Here is a 26624-nt window from a genome sequence, read left to right on the forward strand (position 1 = left end):
CAAGCTCGTAACTAGAAGAATGCTTTATGTCGGTTATAAACGGCATCCCACCACGAGAAAAATACGAGACCCAGTTTGCAGCATCTTTACCCCGTTACAAACTTCCAAGTAATGCTATCTGCTTGATTTATGGGCCATACTTCTATCTAGAGTAGCGAAAGGGGGGTCATCGGTGTTCAGGATGCAGTCGTCTTAATTCCGAGCACTAGATAACGAAATGGGCTAGGGCTACTAGTCAAACTACTTTCGCCTCGCCTTTTCATTGATTTCAAGCATCGAATAAGATTAGAATAGGAACTTCATGCAAAAGTTGCATGTTTTAAAAATTCATTTGGACAAAAGGATAAAAGGCAATTCAGACCTCGAAATTAATAAGTACTAATAATTAATAATTTTGAAAGAATTATTTAGTTAGAATTTACTGTCATCTATCTTTTTCTTAAAAGTTCATTAGGTATTTTCTTATCATTCCACTTGCTTGATATAATATTATTATTTTTGTTTCCGGCTTCGGCAACTGCACTCAACTTGACTAGATTTGCGAGGCAGGTTTTGAACGCCGTCACTTATATAAAATCCCATAATATTTGCATTTCTTGGAAGTATGGATTAACGCTCTTAATAATATGTAGTTTAAAGTCAGATTTTGGTCATCACGGCATATATGATAATTTACCTGTTAGCGCATCTGTTGTCGCTTTGGCAGCTGGTTGAGGAAAGGGCCATTTTTTCGATAAGATATTATCATCTGCTCTTTCTCCATCATCATACTTGTGTTTGTATAACATGCGTGAGTATTAACTAAAGGTAATAAGTTTGATACTGATGAAAGATTTGGTATTTCTTTGAAACTAAACCTACATATTTTTTGATTCTGCGAACTCACGGTTTGGGTTTTGTTGATTTATATTCGTAATGCTTGTCATATATCACTACATATTCAAACTTTATTTTGATTACATAATCACAATTAAAATACGAGGTTACATATACATTCACACCAATTTTAAAAAACATTCGAACAACTATAACTCTTAATTTGTTCAAGCGTAATTTATTACTTTCGCCGAACAGCCGTAACTATTTTCGACACATGTGGGTCAATATTGTTGACAATGGTATTAATTTCATAACACACACTAATTACCTTGCAACTGTGCAAATGTAGTTCAACCCATTAACAACTAGATAGGTCATCAACCCTGTAGTAGGTATTCTTACGAGCGATCAAACTGCTATTATTATTTAGTAAAGTATCTCGTTAACCGTTCATTGAGAAGGCAGAAGTTATAGTTTAGTGTGTAGTCAATCATTGTAGTGGCAACACGTTTTTCGTTTAACGCGCTTGCCGGTTTCAAACTAAACGCGAGTTTCGAAATTGACGCGAGTCAGTAATGCTAAGATGTTTTACATAAACTTCCTTATTTCTACAGTGATCTTTAACCTTACAGTGAACAACAGAGGTTACGTAATGTGTAGTTAATACAGTGGAGTGATGAATACGTTGTGGTGTAGTGTACACAGGAATGATACGATGAAGCGAACAAAAAGAGTGATAAACTTAGTAAAATTAAACATAAACTGATAAAGAAACATAAAATAAGTACGTATTCCATTGTCTCTATGCATGAATGTTCTCATGGTATGCATGTTCCTAATTTAATTCATGTTATTTCTATGATTTAATAAGCTAAGTAAGGAAAAGTAATAGCGAATGTTTTAGCATATCCTTATTGTCAAAAACGCAAGACACGTACCAATCATTTTCGCCGTTCTAAATTCGCCTTTTCTGCTAACTGTACGACTGATGCTTACGATAATATAACCTCCTTAGCATAATTAGTCAATGTAAACCAATTATTTCATACTTTGCTGACATTATTTACAGCTTAGTGTTAATTCCGTCTGTTAAAATTGTATTTAAACGGCAGCGTGTTAGCAAAACGTGGTCGCTTACTCCCACACTGTCTTACAGATTCAAGGCCGCAAACTTAATGAGCGAATTCGCTTATAAAAAATCCCGACAGTCATCGCAGCGAATATGGTGCTTTGATCTGACCGTTTTTGTGCGAGACAATACTGTCAATGCCATACACCTGGGCCTTATTTAAAAAGGACCTGACGATATTTTGTTCTTGTTCTGATACGATTAAATTGACTAGTATTTCTTTCATTCATTCGTTATTCCACGTCAAGATTTTTATATAGTTCTTAGTGTCGAATACATATATATCTTGCCCGATATATCTTGTGGCGACTGTTTAAACATAAACATTCGGTCTTAGCGTTTACGCAATAAGCGTTTGTTAAGAAATATTGTACGATTTATGTCATCCACAAATTAAACTATTTATTAAACACTGCCCTTAGTAGATGTCAAAACATAATTGGAAACAGAACATTTCATTATAACATAACATAACTTACTTTAATTCTCCAAACGTAATCCAAGATAATCTATTACCTAAACTCGTTCATAGCGTTAACGGGATAATCAAAATCCATTACGCGTACTTGCGCAAGAGCATCCCAGTCCCAGAAACGAATTCGAAGTCGAAACATCGGAACTCGATTTGACATACCTGCAACGTATCTCACTCGCACATTATATTCCCGAGAGGGATACATTGCGAGTAACGTCTGATCGAAAACAGATTTTGGAAGTTTGTATACGGCTCTGGTCATCCGCCCACCTGCTAAATGTAAGGTGCCCGAAGCGCGATTATTAATGCCTCCTCTGACATTGGTTTATCTCTAAATAGACGAGCGACATGATAATTATGAGTAACCGTAAGAGATGACTGAGATTACTGCATGCTAATTAGTAGGGAGAATTGAAATATGCTCTTTGGTTTGTCGTTTTGATTTACAGGGGACAGGTTTGTTTCCTATCTTGTCGGATCAAAATATTTCTAAAAGACGATGTAGATACAGATATATTTTTTAAATAAACATGGTTTGATGTTATACTGAGCATTTTCCACAAGTCAACAACCATTGTGCCTAATTTGCGTGAAAAACGATAATTATAGATCAACCCTATATGTATATTCACTTCTACGAACCTAGCAATGTCTCCGCTAAATGCCTCCATTAGTGTATTCTGTGTCCTGTAGGTAATATTTGATTCTGTATACAGTCGGATATCAGATCATATCATAAATAACAATTTCTACTAAGGATGTGACCAAAGGGATAATGCCTACATGATCTAAACTCAAGCATTTTCTAACTGAAAAAGCATACGTTCCTTATTATATTTTGATATTTGCCTAACGTATTGGAACGGGTGCCAGTTACATGATCTAAATGATATAAACTAAAATATGTATTCACGAGCCTATTATATACACTAAAATAACTATATAGATTATATTGCGACGTATGCAAAGCATATTGCCATTTTTTGCTCCTTCGAAACTAAAATAAACTGATATAATCCCACGCAACCTAAATACTTGCCTTAATTAGATGGGTAAACACACCTGATAAGAGCAGTGCGTATGGATGTAGTTTTTATGATCCTGACAGCCTTCTGAGAGCCAGAATCATATGTATGTTTTGATTATTTTTTTTCAGTGAAAGTCAAAATAGATTCTGAAATATGTACAAAAATTTACACCATGGGTCTCAGGAGGATGGCTACCAAAGTGTTAGTTATACTATAAAACAGTGGCGGGCAAAGGACTGTCCGCGGGCCATATCTGGCCAGCCACCGGTCCTTCGAAATAGTGTGTGTTATGGCCAGCACTGTAGTAAGAATGCATTTTGAGCCTAAGGCCTGATTTAGACGGCGTGTGAACTCGCACGCGATTTTGTTACATTGCGGGCTGTTGAGGTTACATACACTTTTGCACAGCCATCAAATACCGCAATGTAATAAAATACGTATGCGAGTTCTCGTACCGTCTAAATGGGCCCTAAATCAGGCCCGCCTCTAAAATTTCTTCAAATTTTGGCCCCCAATGAAAAAAGTTAGCCCACCACTGCTATAAACAGTAGTTATACATCCCGTTTAACCAGCAATGGCATCTATATGTAAATTTAAAGTAGCTCCGTTTGTTCTAGATGAGCACCGCTCGGCCGGCGGCAGCTGGGAGGAGCCGGTGAGTGCGGTGCGCAACGCGCCGCTCCGGCGCTCTCAGCGGCTCAACTCCACACTGGACTCCAGGTAATTTGCCTCTAGAGATAAACTGATGCAAGTGGGCATCAAATAATACGACTATGAAAATATACAGTGGAGTCGATCAGTGGAGAAGGAGACTAGCGCAAGTGGACTAGGCTAGAAGGATCTTGAATTAGTCGCCCAGGATCGTGAAAATTGGAAGATTCTTCTGAGAGGCCCTATCCCTAATGAGGAATGACAGAATTACATCATCATCTACGTGTACTATATTATATCAATGTAACCAGTTACTGGCGATAAAATTGTTTAGTGCCGGCGGCATGATATCGGTGAACTGGAACGGGGACGTCGGGGACCATCCTAACCCCTGGCAGACGGGGTAGTTTTCGTGTACGTAACAATTCAGAATTGTCTATAATATATTAATAAGTGACCGGCTACCACTATAGCTTCTGCAGCTGCCTCTAAAAACACTTTCACGAGAACTTGCTTGAGAGTATGTTCGTCACTTTACACGTGTTAACTGCCATTTCAAATCTCCCACTCCTCAGTTTAACACGTACTTGAAACTTGCACGCCCTTTACTTCCACGAAATTTCTCGCAAGAATTTTCTTTCATATTACACAGTCCAAACCCAGCAATTGGGTTTGCAGTCGTATAGTTTCTGTGAATTCCTATTTCTAAGAGTGCATTTATTCTCCAATGCGTAAAGAGAGAAAGCGTATTACCTACTCGGAACTGTACTGGACTCATAAACATTAACTTTATGGTGGCTCCCATTGCTGCGTATCGTAGATGGTTGCCATGTGCACTTCCCATTATGCAAAGGAATAGCGGAAATCCTGGAGAATATATTGCCATATACTGACCAGTTGTACAGCAGTTCTCGGCATTACTTGAAATTCTAAGTATTCTGACTCTCAGGAATGAACAAAACTACAAATAAAAACTCAAGCTCATATTTACTAAAGCACTATAAAAGCTAGTAAGCTCTTATAAATGTGAACTGTACATAGCATGTACTCCTTTAGTTTGTAGGCAATAGTTTACATATGTTAATCGGTAAGGTACAGCGGGGCAAATCTTGACAGGGGGGCAAATGTAAATGGTCCATTTTTTCCATGTTTTACAATGTTTGCATTATTAAATAGAGTTTCCGCCAGTTAATATATGCTGGTAGGCGTGTTCAGTGGACACATGTAGAACTCAACATCATAGTGTAATAATGGAAAAAATGGACTAGTTACAATTGCCCCCCAATCGAGATTTGCCCCGCTGTACCTTATCCATTTTATTGCTATGAGGTCTCGATGGAATCAGGGCACGTAGCCGAATGGCACAAACGCTCACGAAACGAAACGCTCATAGATATCTATATCTATCGCTCTTGCGTATTGGCGCGACAGAGCCAGACTACCTTTCGCGGCGTTTCGTTTTCGTTTCGCGTCGCAGAATTGCCATTTGGCTACGGCACCTGGTATGTCAGACGGAACTCATATAATTTTATTGCATGTCGAATCAAATATCATTATATCACATGTGTCTCTTCGATTGTAGCTCAATGCCATACGACTCATATTTTACACAATGGGTTGATTGTTTTAATTTACGCTACTCATTCCACTATCCATTTACTCGTAATCAAGCCTTAATGCACAGGATAGAACATAAACGTCATTATAAACTACTTACATTTATCTATCACAAATTACATAGTGCAGTGCTGTCCAAAGGTCGTACTGCGTATTCGAAACACTACAATTTCAAACTAAGGAAGTAGTTACACAGGCTAAGTATGATTGATAGCTATTCCAAAATTGGACCAATTCTCGTCTATTAAAAGCGGAGGGACGGAACAGGCGCGTTTTACGTTTGTTTGACTTCAATAATTAAGCAAACAGCTATATTGATGATGTTCCGTTATTTTAACCAAATTTGTCGCCCCTTCGAAGCTATTTTTATAGTTTCATGGAACATTGGTGTTGGTAGTTTTAAATTCAATTTGTTTCTTCAAATGCGTCAGTCATTTGATGTGTCGTGCGGCAAGTAAGTTTTAAAATAGACACTCATTATTTGCCCGCTGTCCGTCCATGGTTTGTTACCGATATATATGGATTATGATCCATGATGATGGATGGATGGATATATGTGGATTTTCTACACAGAAGGGCTCTTATGCTTCAAGTGTAACAAGGTCCTTTTCACTTCAAATTCCCTCAACGTAGGACCAGTTGCATCAACCACATTTGACAGACGCATCATCGTCACGCAGCAGAGGTCTATGGAACTTCCCATATAATTAAATTTAACGAATGCTTTATCACTTTCGCTACCAAGAACCCGACTGTCGGGTACACCGCTCGTAGAAGCGTAGCCGATTACATGGGTTTCCCCGTATGTAGCGAAAATGTCGTAGCGCCGCGTAGAGCCCGGTTTCGAAAGTGTTAACGATGACAGACGGTTTGGTGCAACCGGCCCTTAAGGACACTCTCCGTGATGGAAAGCTGCATATGTATTCCAATACGCATCTCATTAAGTTTATTGGCAATCTTTCATATAAGTATCAGGTTTTATTGTCAAGCCGAATTATGCACGGCGATACGCTACACTTTTCAAAATCATTTCTTATGACAACAATCCTTTGTTTTATTCGGACTTATAAATATGTTTCTCGTTCGTAAATTCAGCATGTTGACAGTTGGCATACGCCACTTCCTCCGCGGTGTGGTCCCGTCGCGCCGAACAATTAGCGGGGCTACAGGGCCAATTAACACGAATTTCCTGTGCCCGCTCAAACTCCAGAGGGCACCCGAGGGCACTGCCTCCGACAACGATCATTGCACGCTTTATAAACAAGATGGGCGCGCAAGGCCTTTCCAGCTTACTGTTTACTACCACATGATCGCTATTGTGTACGGTTCCCTATTTGATTAAGTAGCTAAACAAATATTGAGAGTTGTAGCTATGACATTTAGGACGCATATTAAATCATGGCCGTACGCATCGCGCAACAAAGACAAATTTATCTTTCAAAGTGTTTGTATTTTATTTTAAAATTTTATAGTTAAACAACGGCGTATTGTTTGCTTGGCATTGAATTCCCTGAAGACACACCTAAATTCACACTTTGTTACAAAACCTATCATATCGCGCGTAGCTGCCAACATAAAGCAATCTACAGTCAACAGGCGTGACATTCTCCGTACAGATAATATTAAAAAATCATGTCAAGGCCCAGGGCACGGTGCACAGACAGACATTAATTTGCATGTTACTGATAATGGTAATATGCTATTCAAAGCGTCGCCACGGAGCGTAATTATTCTGGCCCCTATTGTCGCGTACACTTATTTTACATTAAATTACTCTTTTTTTTACTGGCAGTGAAGACAAAGTCAAGGAGTCAGTAAACTTTGAATGATCCTTCTTACTGTTTGAATATAATATTTTCTGTTTTAAATGTTCTCTTAAAATCTAATTTGCCTAGAATATTTCTACAGGAAAGACATGTGTAATGTAAACATGCTAAATAGTATTGTTTGTAAATGATATGACTTAGTGAACCAGATAATATTTTTATATTGATTGTTAAAGTGCATTTCTCAATGCCTAACAACTTCCTTCATTTTCTCCGTCTAGCAATTATTTTCTATTACGACCTGTCATTATTGTTTAAAGATGTCATTAAATATTATTATACAATTAATAAATAATGTTTAAACAACAACACTAACTGATCAGCACACTAAACTGACCAAGGTTAGGTCTTCATCTTCACCCTTTACAATAAGATTTATAATGTTGACGATGGTTATTTATAACTGTGTCTTCAATAATACTTACTGTGAGCTGTGGCGACCAGATAAGTGACCGAGAAAAAAAAACCTACTCCAACTCTCTACTGCCGGCCTAGCCGAAGTGACAAACGCTGCCGTTCGAAACACAGTCTGGCTCTGTTGCACCACTACAGTCACTACAGATGAGCAAAAGGGAGAGCTAACTACAGTAACTACGATACACTTGGGGAGCGTAAGCTATTGCAACGTTGGTTTTGCACCCTGGTCCATCCTTATACGGCAGCTAAATGAAACCTAAGCTAAAATAGAATAGCTGTTCTAACTAGAATCTATCGCGATTCGTTAGCAGTAATTGTTTTGTCATTGACTTGAGTTTATTTTCACTAATTGGGGTCAATGGCTAATAGTTTGTGATACAACCGATACGGTTTTTACTGAAATGGTAATTTGTTCAATTACCTGACGATAGAGAAGTAAATGTCATTAAAGTTTCGGAAGTTAGTCTGTTGGGAGAGAGAATATTCATAGGATGTATGGGACCCTCATCATCATTCCCTCTTCCTATTATTTGGGGTCGGCGTAGCAAAGCAGATCTTCCTCCTCCATTCCTCTCTATCAGCCGTCATTTCCATACTAACACCTTTCACTCTCATATCATTGTTCACACTATCCATCTTTTCTTAGGTCTTCCACTATCCTTGTATCCATTCGCCTTCATATTTACAACTCGTTTTATAACATTGCTTTCATCCCTGCGCATTATATGCCCATACCATGCTAATCTAGTTCCTCTCACCTTATCTGTCACTGTTTCGTATGGATGGGATATACAGACATTACAGACATTCTGTGACTCGTTTGCTGCACTGAAATTATGTAGCCATGTAATTAGTACAGTACCTAAACAAGACAAAATCAACTCTTGAAATATCAGTCAATCTTATACAACAACTAAAAGCAAAAACCCGATTTTTTATTCTTAGGTAAACAACTATTATGATTTATGAAGCATAAATGTAAGTACTTAAGAGTCATATAATTATCCGTGTTTATAAAAACGTGCGGATGACTTCATAAAAGTCGCATAAATTACATCTTGCACGTAGGTACACAGGTCACAAGATAAACGTACGATGTGGGAGCCAGACAGAACGACGACTGCCTTTCCTTCCATGTTTATATTCACACGAACTCTTTGCAAATTAACATGTTTACATTCTTTGCCTTTCAATTTTATATTGCTTTCATTATTGTGCCAGTTTTTTTTAAACTAACTTTAATAACTAACCGAGCTGTATCTGTGCTGTGCCACTGTGATCCGGCTGGCTATTAGGCCGAGCGATTGCAGAGGACACTGGTTAGATTCTATACTTTGACACTGAAGATCTTGTTCACGTTTTCTTTCATTCATATTCATTTTATCAAGTGGGCATTAATTGAGATATCACTGAGCTAAAATATGTTAATTAAGACAATTTCATTCTTATATTATATTAATCTATAGGTACAAGATCTAACTTTGCATGATGCATTTGCATATCGGTCAGAAAAACCGTCATAGCATAATTTTTTATTTTTTATTTATGCAATCTGATCTGTTTCATCTGTTCTTGTAATTGTGTGGTCTCATGACTGTCATGACTCTCGTTTCGCTGAAACCTGCTAGGTTTTGCTTGTGAGTTCAAGACTGTTTATTGCTTATATTGCATCAGCAGATTACTTATACCTAAGTGAACCGGGTGGCTTATGATCTTTAAACTGTAGATGTAGTATATTTATGATTAGTATTTGAGTAGTTAAGAATTGCTTTTAGTTTAGTTTTTAAAGCTAACAAAATACTGAAGACTATGTTGCTATGTTGACAGCGATTTTGACAGGGCAGATTTTTCACGCTGGGCTGATAAGTAGAATAGAATAGAAATCATTTATTCGTGACAAGTGACAACAGAAATTATTTACACATAACACAAAAATATAGGCTGACTTCCAATTTATAATTTAATTTTTAATTTTGTATGTTCTTATATTAAGAATGAATAAATAATATGATGTATATTAACTATTAATGCATGATGTAATTCATTAGACTATTCGTTTGTACACCTGTAAAGTGAGTTTTGGTGATTCCACGAAAATTGTTACAATTAGTATTACTGGCAATGTAACCCATTTCTCACAAACAATAAAGATTATGATTATGATTATAGGTACATACATAATATTTGTCACGAAATGGTCCTGACTCAGCAATCTCAGCTTGTTGTTAGCCTGGGACCAACGCTGATCTTCCATCGGGGCCATTGCGAGTGAAAACACGGAAAGCACACACACATAAATAAAAAGCAGGAAGTAAGTTGCAGTGGGACTGGGCTAGTCAAGTCTGCCGAATTCCGGACGACTTATGACCCAAGATAAGCACCAAGTGGGAGCCCCACGACTCAGTCAAACCGGAGATCCGGCAGACCACATCGGAGTTTTTTTGAGTGGTTGGAGAGAGAAGGGAGGCCTTTGTCCAGCAGTGAGACACAGTAGGCTATACGATACGTCTTAATTTGATAGAAGTTTGATCTTTAAAATAACCCTAGCACAATCAATGGTATCAAGACTGTCTGACTGTGGATAATGCTCGAACAAACCTGTTATGTTTTTATGAGTATTTGATCACTGCAGTTGGCCGTGTGCTGGGAAAATGAGGCATTGTTTGAAATATACAGTTATTTCGCATAGTTTGTCCCTCGCCCCACCTGAGATTCCTAGATACGGAGAACGTTGACATGTCAACGTATGAATTTTACCCGTTATTTCTTGAACCTAGGCAATCAACAGCAAAAGCATCGTGTTTTACGATACTAATTATTTATCGATTTAGTCGATTTACCTATTGTTTTGAACATGATATGTAGGAACCTACGCCTTATTAGGTAGCATACGAGTTAGTTAGTTGTTTTGTTTTCCAAATAATATTTTTTTCTAATGCATTATTATGCCAACGGTTTTGTTTTTTCTAAATGAACATCTATAGCGTTATAAGTTCTGATGCTTCAGATCTATTTGTTTTTCAGCATTTCGCAATCGGATTAACCTTGGCAACTACCGTGGATTGCTTGTTTGCCCTAGTTATCGAGGCGCAAGAAACACCAAACACCTGTATAAGAAAAACAATTTGACGCTAGCATAGTTTATTTATTATTATGTATTATACTCGCCGTAACAGAATAATGGCTGCTCAAGTAGCTAATGGAGTCTATACATTATATTTCATTATTCATCACTTTTTCCATTATTAGTTATTATTTTATTACACATGCCAACTTGTCTCGATTTGAAACAATTAAAACACTCCCTTCGGTCGTTCCACTCGTTTCACTTTTCCGCACTTGTGTCTTATTGCTGATTAAATACCAAGTAGTTATTTGAGTAGTTATTTATCTCATTCGAATCAAGTGGTGTAATTGAAGTACATAAAAGTAATCATAAAACCAGTATAAGACGCGAGTACTCACTACTGACAGACTCCCGAGAACTTAATGATCGTACCTAGCTACTGATGTAATACATAAAACATAAGACTATGTCTTTGTTACTATACCTACTTTATCCACGCCGCTGGGATTGTTTATTTAGTAGGTATTTGACAAAGCTAATTGCTCTATTGTCATTTTATTATTATTGACCGATTGTTCGAGAGTCGGTGGTTTCGCTTCAACAATGACAGCGCAGATCTCATCTGCCATTGATGCAATGCTTTACGATATTTAAATACCAGGTGGTATTTTGACTTGTTTTAATGTCATACCTATCGTGAAACGCTGGCAATATTGATGTGGCAATGTCACCGTTGCACTCTCAAATGGTGCTAAAATTAATATAATGTAATATTGTCTTCGGTTACCGCGATACTTACTCATGAAATAAAACTATGCAATCGGATTATATCGCGTATAATGAATTTACAATTCATCCCGACGTTTCGAACACTTTAAAGCATTCGTGGTCAACGGGTGACTGGGGAAAAATTACAATGTGCAAACGTCGAGACGAATGTTGGAATTGTAAATTCATTATACGCGATATAATCCGTTTCCATAGTTTTATTTCAGTAATGTAATATTTATATTTATTTATTTGGAGATCCAACAGCTATGACGTAAGTATATAAGACATAGTAGATACGGGAAGCCAATTACAGAACTCACTGGTAGTGACAGTTTATATAAAATAGGTACTAAAGTTGCGCACTATCGCAACTACAAGTGAACAAAACGTGTAATGTCTTAATGATGATGTAATTAATGTCTTCTGGGCGAGTTCACTCCACCGTGCATCGTAGGCCAAGTGTTTGCCTTTGGCTAGTCTGTGGCCAAGAGTATAAGCCCATTCATAATTTTAAAAAAATCTTTTGCTTAACTATAACCTCACGACGCTATTTGTACCTTTTGTATGTATGTGTTGGAACTAAACGCAAAGTTTCAACCATCACTACGGCGACGGGAGCGACCTCTGCCTTAAAATATGCGCTCTAATTTGCGCATTGGCCATCTTCGTGACCTTTCGTTTTTGAACTCGTATCGAGCAACCGATATCCTATTTCCTATTTTGTATTTTGTGGCAGAATAGAGGATTTTTATATTTTTAACATTTTTTTATTCTGCCTGGTCCTTCTCCAATCCACAACATGGTCTTCGATGCCAGATAATTTGGAATCAGCGAGCTACGAGCTATTAAGGACCAAGGGCCTCCATTGCGGCTGAGACAAAGGAGAAACGCATCGTGTGGAATATTTCCTGCCCATCCAACATACCGGCTTTCCAGTGAGGAGTGCAGCTAGAAGTATCCCGAGGCGGCTATTTCTTCATCCAGCTACGAAGTGCTCAACTGTTCTACCTATATTCCGGATACGACGACCCATATCATTATTCCGTATTCGACGACGTCCATAAGGAGTGAACAGGTTAAGAAGAGCTAAAAGTGAGTCCGTTCCTTAATTACCATCCTAAATTCTACAAATACCTATTTTCTACAACATTCTTCTATTTGACACAGCGTATTAAGATAATCAATTAATCACCTATCCTTTAAAACCCAATACCTATTTAAACATACATTAAACCAATAACCGTTACCTATTTACGATTTCTATACAAATAAATCATACCTAAAACTCAAATAAATCTTCAGTTTTAAAATTGCATAGGTAAATCGGCCGAGCGCTGATAACGTTTTTTGCTATATCTAACGGGACGCCCGGCCGCCATAGGTATTTATCGCCATAACTCAGCCGGCTTGCATTAAGTAAACAACATTGGAATAATTAGGATTAAATTCATAAGAAAGTGGTTAAGTTTACGTTCCTGGTTTATTGTGCTGGTGTTTATGGTGAAATAAAGTGTTTAAGTGCTAAGAAGGTAAATATTAAGTACAATTAAAGATGTCAGAAGCCGTGATGAAAGAGTTAATTAAAAAAGGGGTCATATTAAGTCGCGATTAACTAAATTTTCAGGTTACATACGCGAGTTAGCCGAAAAAGTGTTGTGTGCGGCTCAGGTGACGGAACTTCAACTTCGGATTGCTAAATTGGAATGTGTTTACAACACGTATGATGAGATTCAAACCAAGTTGGAGTACATGGCAGAGGATGACGAGGCCCAGTTAGACGAGAGGTCTGAGTTCGAGGATTTATACTACTCGTCAGTCGCGGCGGCTAAGGAATTGGTAACCATGCATTCCAAGGTCGCGCCTAGCGATGGGGGTTCCGACAACAATACGCGGCGCCATCCACATGTAAAATGTAAGTTACCTACCATTTCTTTACCGAAGTTTGGAGGCTCGTATGATACATGGCTTGAGTTTCGTGACACATTCGATAGTTTAATTAATAATGACGACTCCATTGATGATGTAAATAAGTTTCATTATCTGCGGGCTTCATTAGTAGGAAGTGCCGCGATAATTGTACAATCCTTAGCCTTATCTAGTAGTAACTATAAAATAGCCTGGCAGTTATTATGCGATAGGTACAATAACAAGCGATTATTGGTGAATAATCATATTAAGGCCATATTTAATTTAACCCCAATTACCAAGGAGTCGCCGACAGCTATTAGGCATCTTATAGATACGATATGTAAAAATATACGTGCGTTAGCGACCCTTGATGAACCAACCACCCATTGGGATACATTATTAGTTTATATAATATGTCAAAAACTTGACAATGTTACAAGACGAGAGTGGGAGGAGTTTGTGCCTAGTTGCGAAACAGTTACTTTCGATGCTATCATACATTTCCTCAGCGACCGTGCGGATCTGTTGGAAACCATGGCGATGGACGGGCCCGGGCGCCGCGCGTCCTGGCCGCTCGCCGCTGGCGCCGGCGCTGCCTCCGCTGCGCACGCGCGCTCCGCTGTGCGACAAGTTAAGGAAAAGTGTTTCGTAGGACTAGATGAACGTCAAACTAATACTGTGAGTAGCCCACTTTTTTCATATGAATGTCCGTTGTGTAAGCGTGGTCATTGGCTATTTGAGTGCCCCGACTTTCTCGCGTTATCGAATAAAGAACGCGCAGATAAGGTTAAAGGGATGAAAGTATGTCTCAATTGCTTGAAACCCGGTCATATAGCAAAGTATTGTAGGCGTGGTCCGTGCAAAGAATGCTCATTACGTCACAACTCGCTTCTACACATAGATATGTTGCCGACGACGGCTCCTGTAGCAATGCCAGTCATAGAAGTGAGTCCTAGCGACCCTAGTGAGCATGACGATGATGAACCTGGGCCCAGTCGCAGTGCTAGTAGCGGCGTGTTGTTGCCGGCCCTTCCGGCTGTCGAGTCAGACGAAGGGCAAGTCATACTGTCTACCGCTCTAGTACAAGTATATGATCGTGATGGTAAACCACATACAGCACGCGCATTCTTAGACAACGGAGCTTCACCTAATTTTATTAGAGCTGACTTTTGTAAAAAACTTAACTTACCTATTAGGGATATAGCTGCGTCTTTAACTGGCATTAAAGATATAAAGTCAGACGTACGTAAAATATGTAATGCTAAGTTCTCATCTTTATTGGACAAAAGTTTTACCATGAAAAGGTCATTTTATGTAGTACAAAAAGTAACATGCGACTTACCTATGTATAAGGTAAATGAATCAATGTTGGACATACCTAAACATTTAGTCTTGGCGGATCCTAAGTTCCACACGCCGGCCCCTATCGATATTCTTCTAGGTGCCGAAGTCTTTTGGGAATTAGTAGGCAGGGACAAGATTAAATTGGGACGAAACAAGCCCGTGGTTTACGAGACCAAGTTAGGTTGGGTAGTGTCTGGTCCTAGTATGGATAATTATTATTCAAAAAATATTTGTTGCAACTTTGTTCAAATAAATAATCAAGACGACGAATTGACGCGTTTTTGGAAGTTAGATGAAGCCACAATAAAACCCGCGACGGCTTATTATTCCAACGATGAACGGGCTTGCGAGGAACATTTTGTTAAAAACACCTCTCGGTTACCGGACGGTAGGTTTATGGTTAGGTACCCTTTAAAGCAGCCTTCATCTTTGTTGGGCGATTCTTACGAGCGGGCTAAGCAATGTTTTCTGTCGTTAGAGCGCAGACTAGAACGGCAGCCGCAATTGAAGTCTATGTACATGGAGTTTATGAATGAATACGAGACTTTGGGAGACATGTCCAAGGTTACTTCCGATAAAAACGTAGGAAACTTTCTACCTCAACACTGCGTGTTACGGCTATCTAGCCTCACGACAAAGTGTCGTGTCGTGTTCAACGCTAGTGCGCGTACGTCAACCGGAGTAACGCTGAACGATATTCAGCACGTGGGACCCACGATTCAGGATGATCTCATAGCTATCTTGTTGCGTTTTAGACAATATCGCTTCGTGTACACGGCTGACGTAGAGAAAATGTATAGAAGGATAGTCGTGCACCCTGACGACAGGCATTTGCAGCAAATCCTTTTTCGCAAAGATCCATCTGATCCTTTGTGCACATATCAATTAAATACGGATGCGTCTCAATCAGCGTACGGGGCTTGTTTGTACGTACGCACAATCACTAGTTCAGGAGTAGTTACTCGGTTACTCATGTCAAAAAGTAGAGTAGCGCCTCTCCGGCCGATAACTATTCCCCGTTCGGAATTATGCGGAGCTTGGATCGGAGCGCAGCTTTACCAGAAAGCGCTAACATCACTTCGCATGAAAGCAGACAGCTGCACATTTTGGACCGACTCCATGATCGTCTTAGGATGGCTTAGGATGCTACCAAACCAACTTAAGGTATTCGTACGAAATCGCGTAGCTGATATACTCGAAATCACCGGTGGTTGGCCTTGGCGACACGTACCTACTAACGACAATCCAGCCGATCTGGTCTCACGCGGACTTGACGCGGGGTCTATTGCTGCTGCCGATATTTGGTGGAATGGTCCAGCATTCCTATGTAATGACGAAGAGGACTGGCCCAAAAATCACCACGCGAGCAATGATAGTGATGAGGTTAAGGCTGAGGTAATCACGGCTCATGTAGCGGTCGATGTCACACTATCACCTTTATCAGAATTGTACCTTACGAAGTTTTCTAATTTTACTAAACTTAAACGTGTCACCGCTTACGTTTTACGGTTCGTGAACAACTCACGACCAGGTAGTGTTAAACGTTCAGGGTTCCTTAGCACTACAGAGCTACAGACGGCTATGAACACATTAGTAAAATTAGCACAAATAGAATCATTTCACTCATATGACGATGTTAAAAATAAGACTATGCTCAAAGCCAAAGACCCGCTTACAAAACTGGATCCTTTCGTGGACTCTGAAGGACTTATGCGTGTAGGCGGTAGACTTAGAAATGGGCCTTTTAACTTTGACAAAAAGCACCCAGCTATCTTGCCAAAAGGGCATTTTATAACGGTGACATATTTTAACTCGGTTCATATAATTTTGTTACACGCGGGACCTCAAGCCATGCTAGTATATATCAAATCTACGTATTGGCCAATCGGTGGTCGTATCCAAGCTAGGTCAACGTATTACAAATGCGTCCTATGCACTCGCATGCGCGGTGCGACTATAGCGCCACTCATGGGCAACTTGCCTCCCCGCGAGTAACACCAGGCTTTCCGTTCGAGGTTGTAGGTGTAGATTATGCCGGTCCAATACTGGCCGCGTCTCGTAAAGGTCGTGGTAGTCAAACAATGAAAGTCTACATTGTGATTTTCGTGTGTTTTAAAACTAAATGCGTGCACCTCGAATTATGCAGCGACTTATCTGCAGAAGGTTATATGGCGTCGTTGAAGCGATTTGTTAGCCGCCGCGGACTGCCTTCTGACATCTACTCCGACAATGGAACCCAATTTGTCGGGGCATATAACGATTTAAAAGATTCCTTAGCACGAATGCAAAGACGTTATCTGAGTCTGCAGCAAATGACGGTATTAGGTTTCACTTTATTCCACCATATTCAGCGCACTTCGGTGGGTTGTGGGAAGCGGGGGTGAAATCCTGCAAACACCATTTAGTTAGAGTTCTAGGTAACTGTCACTTAACATACCAAGAGATATATACGACACTGTGTCAAATAGAGGCAATCTTAAATTCTAGGCCTCTTACCCCTTTAACCAGCGATCCTTCTGACCTGTTACCACTCACTCCAGGTCACTTTTTGATCGGACGACCACTTACAGCTCTTCCGACTCCCTGTCTAACAGAGATTCCTCCTTTGAGGCTAACACGGTACCAGAGGATTGAGCAATTAAGACAACACTACTGGGTCCGCTGGTACAAGGAATACGTTTCTGAACTTCAGGAGCGCACCAAATGGAGGCAAGCCAAGGGTCAACTTGCAGTCGACACCATGGTCGTTATTAAGGACGACAACCTGCCTCCATTGAAATGGAAGCTCGGCAGAATCGTCAACGTCATTCCTGGATCCGATGGCATCAGTCGCGTGGCCGACATCAGGACGTCATCCGGGATCATCCGTCGTGCGTTCAGCAAGATATGTCCACTACCAGTCGACAAGTAATTCCTCGGTTGAAAGACCAAGCTTTCAACGTGGGCGGGCATGTTGGAACTAAACGCAAAGTTTCAACCATCACTACGGCGACGGGAGCGACCTCTGCCTTAAAATATGCGCTCTAATTTGCGCATTGGCCATCTTCGTGACCTTTCGTTTTTGAACTCGTATCGAGCAACCGATATCCTATTTCCTATTTTGTATTTTGTGGCAGAATAGAGGATTTTTATATTTTTAACATTTTTTTATTCTGCCTGGTCCTTCTCCAATCCACAACAGTATGTGTGTTAACTATGTTACTCTTTCAAAGGCCGTATATAAAAGTGACTTGTTCTCTCCAAGCTCTGCGTTTTTTGCGGCGTTGCGTAACTTCATATGCAGATGACTGTACTTACTCGAACGATATAGTGAACTTGGTAATTAGCCTCTGTTTCCGCCCATGCCGGGCCATACATCACACTATGTGATAATGATAACCTATCAATTCATGAGAAACGATTTCAATGACAGAGTACAACGTCAACATGAAATCACGGCCCTGTTTTGATACTCACATGGAGTTTACTACTAACTTGGAACTTAGATAAAACCAACGAGCTGTGCAAACACTAAACGAGTATATTGGTACATTTGGTATAATGCCAAAATTTGTTCGCTTGCGTTTCAGCAGAGCTCTGTTATAGAATAATCATTTTGTTGATCTGACGCATTCGCATTTCTACGCAAAGGCATTTACGGCAGTTAAGTTTACACTGTGCCTACATTATGTACCTGTAAAAAAAACCTGCTCGGTTCCTGTATCTACTAAACGGAAAGCACAACGGCAACCGGTATACTCTAGATTCAGGGTGAAATAAAAGATGTTCTTAATGTTGATTACGATGGCTGTATGTTGCTAATTCGTCGTTTTCTCCCGAGAGGAAGATCTAAAAAAATGCCAACATTTAAGCTTATCTTATGTAACGGAATAATGTTCTGTAGTTCTTGAATTTTATAAACATATGGTATTCTTTAGTTTATTTACCTACAAAAGTAATTTTTAAGTAATAGTTTCATCGGACCTAATTTTATTTCGTTTCTATTCCATTCCTCCATGACTAACGATTTCACCCTGTATTAGTTAGTCCACTACGATTACTATACCGGTCTGTGTGTAGCAAGCATTAAGAAATGCGAAAGGCATTAAACCTTAATAGGGATCAGGGTCTCGGAGCGACTAATACTATTACCACGAACAACGCCAAGCCACTGATCCATCAGCACTGCAGTTTCTTAGTTTCTATTTGTAGTTTCACCGATTATTATGGCGTAAAACATTCCCCCGTATAAATGACTTCCGTGTCTCTTTAATTGCTCAGATCCTATTCATTAAACGCCAATTAATGTAAATGTAATGTGTTTCGTTTTCATAAACATGATACTTTGAAGATAAAAGTTGTCGATTAGCTGAATGCCGACTTAATGACAAGTTCAGTTAAATGTAAATGATACAACTTACCTATTCATTATGAGTTTGTTTACTGTCTGTCATGTAAAAAAATCTCATTGCCTAGCCTAAATAATCATTATCAAATTTTTCATTAAAAAAAAAAGAAGATAATTTTAGTTATTTGCAATTCAATTTCACGTTCAGATAACTTATATTAATCTACCCTAGGCTTGTTTAGTTTGCCTAACGCAGCTCAAGACCATAGTCCAAGTCCATAATCGATTAGGTCATTAAAATATCAACTTTGTCTCCAGGAGCAGCGGTCAGCTCCGCAACACCCTCAGCCGGGCCCGCGAGCTATGCGAGCGCTGGCGCAGCGGCGGAGCGACTCCCGCGTCACCCGCACCCCCGCCGGAGGACGAGGGCGGGGGGCGCCTGGCCCGTTGGTTCAGCGTCAGGAGGGGCTCCACACACCAGTATGACATGCACACACATGAGAGCGACAAGATGCCCAAGCTGCCAGAGGTAACTAAACACTATACATCCAACTTTGCCAAGTTACGGGCGGTCAGATGACGAGGGCGCCTGGCACGCTGGTTCAGCGTCCGGAGAGGCTCCACATACCAGAATGACATGCACTGCACACACATGGGAGCGAAAAGATGTTCAAGCTGCCTCAGGTAACGAAACGAGAAGAAATTGCATCATAGGGTTACTAGGACCTTTATGGTTACCAGTTGCGTGAGGCGTATAACGCGCTCCTGAAACAGCATTATAATGCGTACTTAAATGTATACTGGACCTGACAAAGTTTTGCAAATATTATACTCATGCGACGGCATTTTAATCTTTCCTAACTGAATTATCGATGACAATCGCCCTCTGGAAATGTTTTCGTAATTAGGACCTCGTATGTAAACCTGGGTAAACAAATTATAATGTACGTTTACGATGCTGCTGTAAATATAATTATTGTAAAACGATTGGCCTCATAGTTAACATTATGTTCATGATGAACAAATATCACATAAATGCCATAGAAATTAATTAAACTTTAACTATTCACTTAACGTTCATATTTACTGTTGGCATTCACTATTTTTCGTGGACTTGGAAAAGGCGTATGATAGAGTGATGAGGAATGAATTGTGGCCGGTAGTGTCCATGTATGGAGTGGGCAGTCAACTCGTTCAAGAACTGAAATCTCTTTATGAGGACTCCAGTGCTTGCGTGAGAATAAACGGAACATACACTGAGTGGTTTAGCATCGAAAAGGGTGTTAGACAGGGATGTGTAGCGTCGCCGTGGCTGTTTAATTTATTCATGGATAGCTGTTTGCAAGATCTGAAAGATTATGATTGTGGGTTGAGAATGGAAGGGTTACTGGTCAAATGTCTCCTATATGCCGATGACCTAGTATTACTTGCGTCGTCGGCCGAGGAGTTACAAATGATGGTAACAAGAGTGCATGCATCCTTCGAGAGTAAAGGAATGAGAATGAATGTCAGTAAGACGAAAGTAATGGTTTTTGAAAGAGATGAGATTATGACAGATTGCAAAATTGAGATCGATAATGAAAGTTTGGAACAAGTGAAAGAGTTGGTGTGTATTTGGGAACGTTGTTTACAAGGGACGGTAAACATGGAAAAGATATTGAAAGGAGAGTTAATGCTGGGAATAGAGTGAATGGAGCACTAAACGCTTTTATGGGCAGCCAGAAAGTGTCGCAAAAAGCACGCCTGGCGGTGCATAGAGGAGTTTTAGTGCCTACACTTATGTATGGTAGTGAAAGTTGGGTGTGGGAGAAAAGACATCAAAGTCAAGTGAATGCCGTGGAAATGAGAGCGTTAAGAAGCATGGCTGGTGTGAAGTTGAGTGATAGGATCAGAAATAGCGTGATAAGAGAGAAGTGTGGAGTGGATGTAGATGTGGTGACAAAGATTGAGATGGGTATGTTAAGGTGGTTCGGGCATGTAGAGAGGATGGATGAGAGGAGAGTAACGAAGAAAGTATATGAAAAAAGAGTGGAAGGGTCAGTTGGAAGTGGAAGACCTAGGCGAACTTTTCTTGTTCAAATCGGGGAAATATTGCAAAAAGGCCAGGTCAGAAGTACTCGAAACCGACAAGCGTGTATGAGAAACGTTATGAAAGTGTGTGAAGCGAAAGTGATTTGTCAGGATCGTAGTAAATGGAAATCCGTGATCTCTGCCTACCCCCCTGGGAAACAGGCGTGATTGTATGTATGTATGTGTTCACTATTTACGCTCAGTTATTTTACTGCTCAGGTAAAATATTCTGAATGTGATTGAAAATTTTAAGACTGTAGACATTCAAGCTTACCCACTACCAACTTTAGAACACGTTTCTCATATTGTGACATCATTGGAGATTGAAGGCCGCGATTGCCAAAATATTAACTTTTTGCGCGTTAGGAATCAACAAATCTCTAAAAATACAATATTTGTTTTTTCTTAAATCTGCGAAATATCCCAAAAATAGATTCTGAAAAGCAAATTAATCACCAGAGGAATAGTAGCAGTGAAAATAAACAGGTAAGTTTCCAGTTTGCTTTAGCGAAGTTCAAAGGAACGGTTGGAGCGATTTGGTGCGGTGATTCAGTATTCAATGGAATTGTAGAAACTGTGCGGTCAGGTGTTCAAACTTTTGAGAGAAACTCATTTATGTATTAGTCACGGTTTAGAACAAACAAATACTTATGGACATTAATTTACTCTTTTCTTCCGTTATTTCCCCCTATCGATGAACTTTTTGCTTTATGGTACAATGATCCAAAAAGGATAAACCGCCGACAGACCGACACAATTTAAGAGATCGCCACTCTACCATTGGGTCTTCTAAAGGATGGAGAGGTTTTTTAAGGATTCGTCGGTATCTAGGATCTGAGACTTCCAAAAGAACATTTTTAGCCATTTACCCCAAATAATATTTGGCAAATATAATATGCTCTTCCCACACTAGTATCCTATGTGGCGTTGATATCCTAAAGTTAAACTTACTTAAATATGAAATAAAACTATGGAAACGGATTAAATGAATGAATGAAATGAATTTTAAATTCATTATACGCGAAACGTCGGGATGTATTTTAAATTCATTATACGCGATTTAATCCGTTTCCATAGTTTTATTTCATGAGTAACTATCGCGGTAACCGAAGACAATATTACTTAAATACTTGCAAACACAACCAAAACATTAAAAAGCAAAAACTTCCATTTAGAAGTCCCAATGCCTTTATTATTTGCTTTCACTGCGACCTACTAATACTGTTTACCGAATCACCAACGTGCAATGTTGTTATTGTTATCAAGATTATTTGTTTACGTCCACGAACGGACTGACACGTGTGTCACGTAACTCGAGGGAAGGAAATAACGAGAATCTTCACCCCAGACAATTTACATATTCTGTTCCAACTTTTATAATGAGTATAAATGACTCGTCGGACTTTTGATGCAACCGCAATTTGACTAACCATTGACGCACTAACTGTCCATCTAATAAAAAGTATTTAATTATATTTATTTTATTATGGCATTGAGGTTCAAGCGTGATGACAGGGAATTTAAAGTAGAACAACACCGCATATTAGTCACAAAACCACAATATTTTAATTTTTCTTAACGGAACTTCCGCACTGTTATTCCGTTGATTTGAGCGATGCCCTTTGCGGTAGGATGTTGATAATTTTTGGTACTTACCTCAATCAAATATTGTTTTTTTTTAACGTTTTTGGCAGTTCAAGTTAACTACAAGTTATAGTTTTTAACGATAATACCGTTTTATTAAGACCGCGCGCCTGGCCTGAATGTTTACCTTTCCTTGTGTTGCTGTTTTCTATTATTTTCTTTTATTGAGGTGCAGTAAAGAGTCAATATTTGTTTTGCATTGTGAATGAAGTCTTTCATAATGTGGAAGAATACATTTTAATTGGTGTTATTGCAAGCGCGGTTTGTTAAATCAAGGATTAATTCTTAGTTATAGAAACAATTTTATTGTTACAACAAAAGTACCTACAAATTAGGCTAGTGAAGGGAAAGTTTCCGTGTAATACTGTAATAGGTATAGTAAGTAAATATATCGGAATTTAAATGTAAGTCATATGTCATCGTAACACACGAATAAATAGCAGGCTACTCCACCTATCACTCACAGGACTTACGTCATACAACACTGGCATGATGAATAAAATAAACCCATTCACACACGAGCCTTGTTAGTTAGTCTAACGTCCTCATTCATAATTCTGGGCCAGGACTACTAATGAACTAGGTCTTCTTCCAATTATACACATTAAAGCAAACACAACGCACCAACACACCGCAAACAGGCCATTGACTCGCGCCGACAATTTCTGGAATTAAAGGACTCCGCTCATTGGTCACAGACCATAACATTACTACATGTATATCAAATTAATACGAGGAAGGATATATAGTACATGATTCACATTTATATTATAGAATGATTCACGCGGTCATTGGGCATTCTTTCAACGAGCGCAGTAACGAACCAGTCGCACGGCCGGTCATGTCGAGCCTAGTTAGCTATGGACAAATAATAAGAAAAACACGGTGATACAATCATGTGCGGGTGTACAGTGCCTCAGCGGAGATCCATGTATACGATTGTAATATCTCAGTTTGCTCTAAGTGTCATTACGTGAATAACGTGCTATTCGTAAATGTCAAAAGTAAATTTTAAATCGTGTGCCCTGCTCGGTTTCTCGCCGATCTAACCATGTTTTGTGTGAAGCTTCTTAGTGATAAGGCTGAATATTGCATGGCTGAGTATGACGTGAGTGCGGTGGAGGATGTTACTTTTGACGTTTACGTGCAAATGTGTTTTCCTGTCGGCTCGTCTGGTTGAGTTCACGTGACGGATAAGATGTCTGGTGTGATTTCTACGCAACTGGCTAATCCTTTATTTCTAATGTTTTGGGCAGGGGATATGTAGCTAGAATTGCCCACTATTTGATGATGTTTATAGATTTAGCAAGTACTTGAAACTGATTCAACGAAGCTAATGTTTATTTGAATAGAATACCAGCTAATCCTCCGTTTCGGTATATCGAAATGAGTTCACGCAGCACGCTAACATCATCTCTCATCATATTTGTATGTACATAGGTACTATTAAATAAACTTTAAACCACATTCGACATTAAGAATTTGCATATTTTGGCCATAAATCTTACTATAAAGTAGCCTTTTATACACAAATGTCAAATTAATTTTGCCAGCAAGGACTGTCTATTTATGATGAAATCTTCGCGTATTGCCTTGATTATGTTTTGATGTGGACGTGCCCAACCCACCAAGCGTATCTCTACATAGGCCTCTGAGCATCGGTACTGTGTGCATAGCCGAATGCACAAACGCTCACGATAATATCTCTATCGCTCTTGCATATCTATTGGCGCGACAGAGCCAGACTACATTTCTGCGGCGTTTCGGTGGCGTTTCGCGTCGCAGAAATGCCATTCGGCTACGAGGCCTGGGCGGCTTAGCTTTAATAAAAACAGCATAGCTTATCCTTTATCATAATTCATTACTACCTCCGCACACCCCTGGCAGAAAAATAGCCTAACACATTTGTTTAGCAAACACTGCACATGCATCGGATGGTATCTCAGTTGCATGTTGCATAGCGCTGTAATTGATGCAATTATGCAGCTATTGTGTGTACAGCGGTGACCTAAGCCTTAGTCGCATGACTTAAGCGCTGATACCGTAATATTCACTTAACCGACACTTCATTAAGTTGCATGAGTTGTCCCTTTATGGCCATGGAAGTTTATGTTTATTAGCTTGCGTGCTTGCTTATTTAATATTATAATAATCATTTTAAATATTCTTTAAATGCACGTTTATAATTATATTCTTGATAATAGCGAGTTAAAATGGGCATTGAAAAGGAACCAAAACATTTACTAAGAATAGCCCGGGGCGACACGCCGCTGTCGGTATCCCACGTTAGGCTGCATCTCAGATGGTGATGAGTAACGAAGAGGAATGATTTATTAATAATTCTCATTAGTGGTCGTGAACTGTCAGTCTTCCAGTAAGACATATGTGTGCTTTGATATAAAGAAACTTAACGCGTGATTCTCCTGTACACATAAAACCTATTATAGTAATATCTTATACTTTTAAACGAGCAATTCTTGTATATTTATTTATTTATATATACCGACGATCTCGGAAACCGCTCTAACGATTTCGCTGAAATTTGTTATGTGGGGGTTTTCGGGGTGAAAAATCGATCTAGCGTAGCCTTAGATCCCGAAAAACGCGAATTTTCGAGTTTTCATGATTATGGTCGTTAATTACGCCGCGCGCGCATGATTCCGCTTAGCTCAGTCGTACGAGGTCGGTCTAATGTACGCAGATAGATCGTAAGGGTTTCGAATCCCGGCCAGAAATTAAGTTTTTGTTATTTGTCTTTTTTTGTTTTTGTATTTATAAGAGTTTTTTTTTTTATCTAAAGACGTGATATATTAAAATAGAACATATTGTGTTATTATGTGAGTAAGAATTTAGCAAGATGTGTAAATCATCTGCAATAGACGCAAAGGCCTGTGATGAAGAATTCAGCATGACAATGTAACTGCAACCGCAAACCACCAGTAACAATAACCTCTACGCCTTTATCACAAGTCACAAGTGTCACAACTCTCTAGATAGATTGCAGTAAAAAATCCTGTTCCCTGTTACCATAGCGTGTACCTCAACAAAGAGCGTTCAACCTCGTGGCCTACATTTTAAAGTTGCAATAGGAGCTTGCCACGCGAAGGAATAGATTCACTACAGCAAACTGCATCGAGCAAATGCATATCCTCGAAAAATCCTGTTCCTTGTTACCATAGCGTGTCAAATATGTACCTCAACAAACCAGCGTTTAACCTCGTGACTTACATCTAATAAAGATGGAATATGAGTTAGTTACAAGTTGCATAATCATATCCTGGACTGTAACAACTTTTTTGTAACTGTGCTCTGCATCATTCAGAATCCAATGTGGCTGAACGTCCTGTCACTGTTTATGGGAAGGCCTCCCAATAAATCCATACTACTATTATAAATGGGAAAGTGTGTGTGTCTGTTTGTTTGTCCGTCTTTCACGGCAAAACGGAGCTACGAATTCACGTGATTTTTTTAAGTAGAGATAGTTGAAGGGATGGAGAGTAACTACTACTAGCTACTTTTTGTCTCTGTCTA

General features: G+C 39.4%; 2 protein-coding genes across 7 annotated transcripts in view; both read left to right on the forward strand.

Moving 5' to 3' along the window:
• LOC125230590 (rho guanine nucleotide exchange factor 10) overlaps window positions 1–26624 on the forward strand; it is a 66403-nt gene that overhangs the window by 16948 nt on the left and 22831 nt on the right. For 2 of the 6 annotated variants that reach the window (XM_048135786.1, XM_048135788.1), the window contains 2 exons: window positions 4054–4171; window positions 19698–19908. In XM_048135786.1, the coding sequence (XP_047991743.1) occupies window positions 4054–4171; window positions 19698–19908 (329 nt within the window). The other 4 variants (XM_048135787.1, XM_048135785.1, XM_048135791.1 and 1 more) reach the window with 3 other exon arrangements.
• Window positions 13052–14933, forward strand: LOC125230598. The gene is made up of 3 exons (XM_048135804.1): window positions 13052–13329; window positions 13425–13712; window positions 14218–14933. Exons 2-3 carry the CDS (start codon window positions 13550–13552, stop codon window positions 14358–14360), a joined length of 306 nt encoding a protein of 101 aa, XP_047991761.1. The 5' UTR covers window positions 13052–13329; window positions 13425–13549; the 3' UTR covers window positions 14361–14933.

This window comes from Leguminivora glycinivorella, chromosome 10, assembly GCF_023078275.1.
Source record: "Leguminivora glycinivorella isolate SPB_JAAS2020 chromosome 10, LegGlyc_1.1, whole genome shotgun sequence".
Classification (NCBI taxonomy): Eukaryota; Metazoa; Arthropoda; class Insecta; order Lepidoptera; family Tortricidae; genus Leguminivora; species Leguminivora glycinivorella.

Coding starts and splice junctions, on each gene's coding strand:
- LOC125230598 (XM_048135804.1), top strand. CDS start 13,550: ATGGCAGAGGATGACGAGGCCCAGTTAGACGAGAGGTCTGAGTTCGAG. Junction 13,713..14,217: donor GCGCCATCCACATGTAAAAT/GTAAGTTACCTA, acceptor ACATTTCCTCAG/CGACCGTGCGGATCTGTTGG.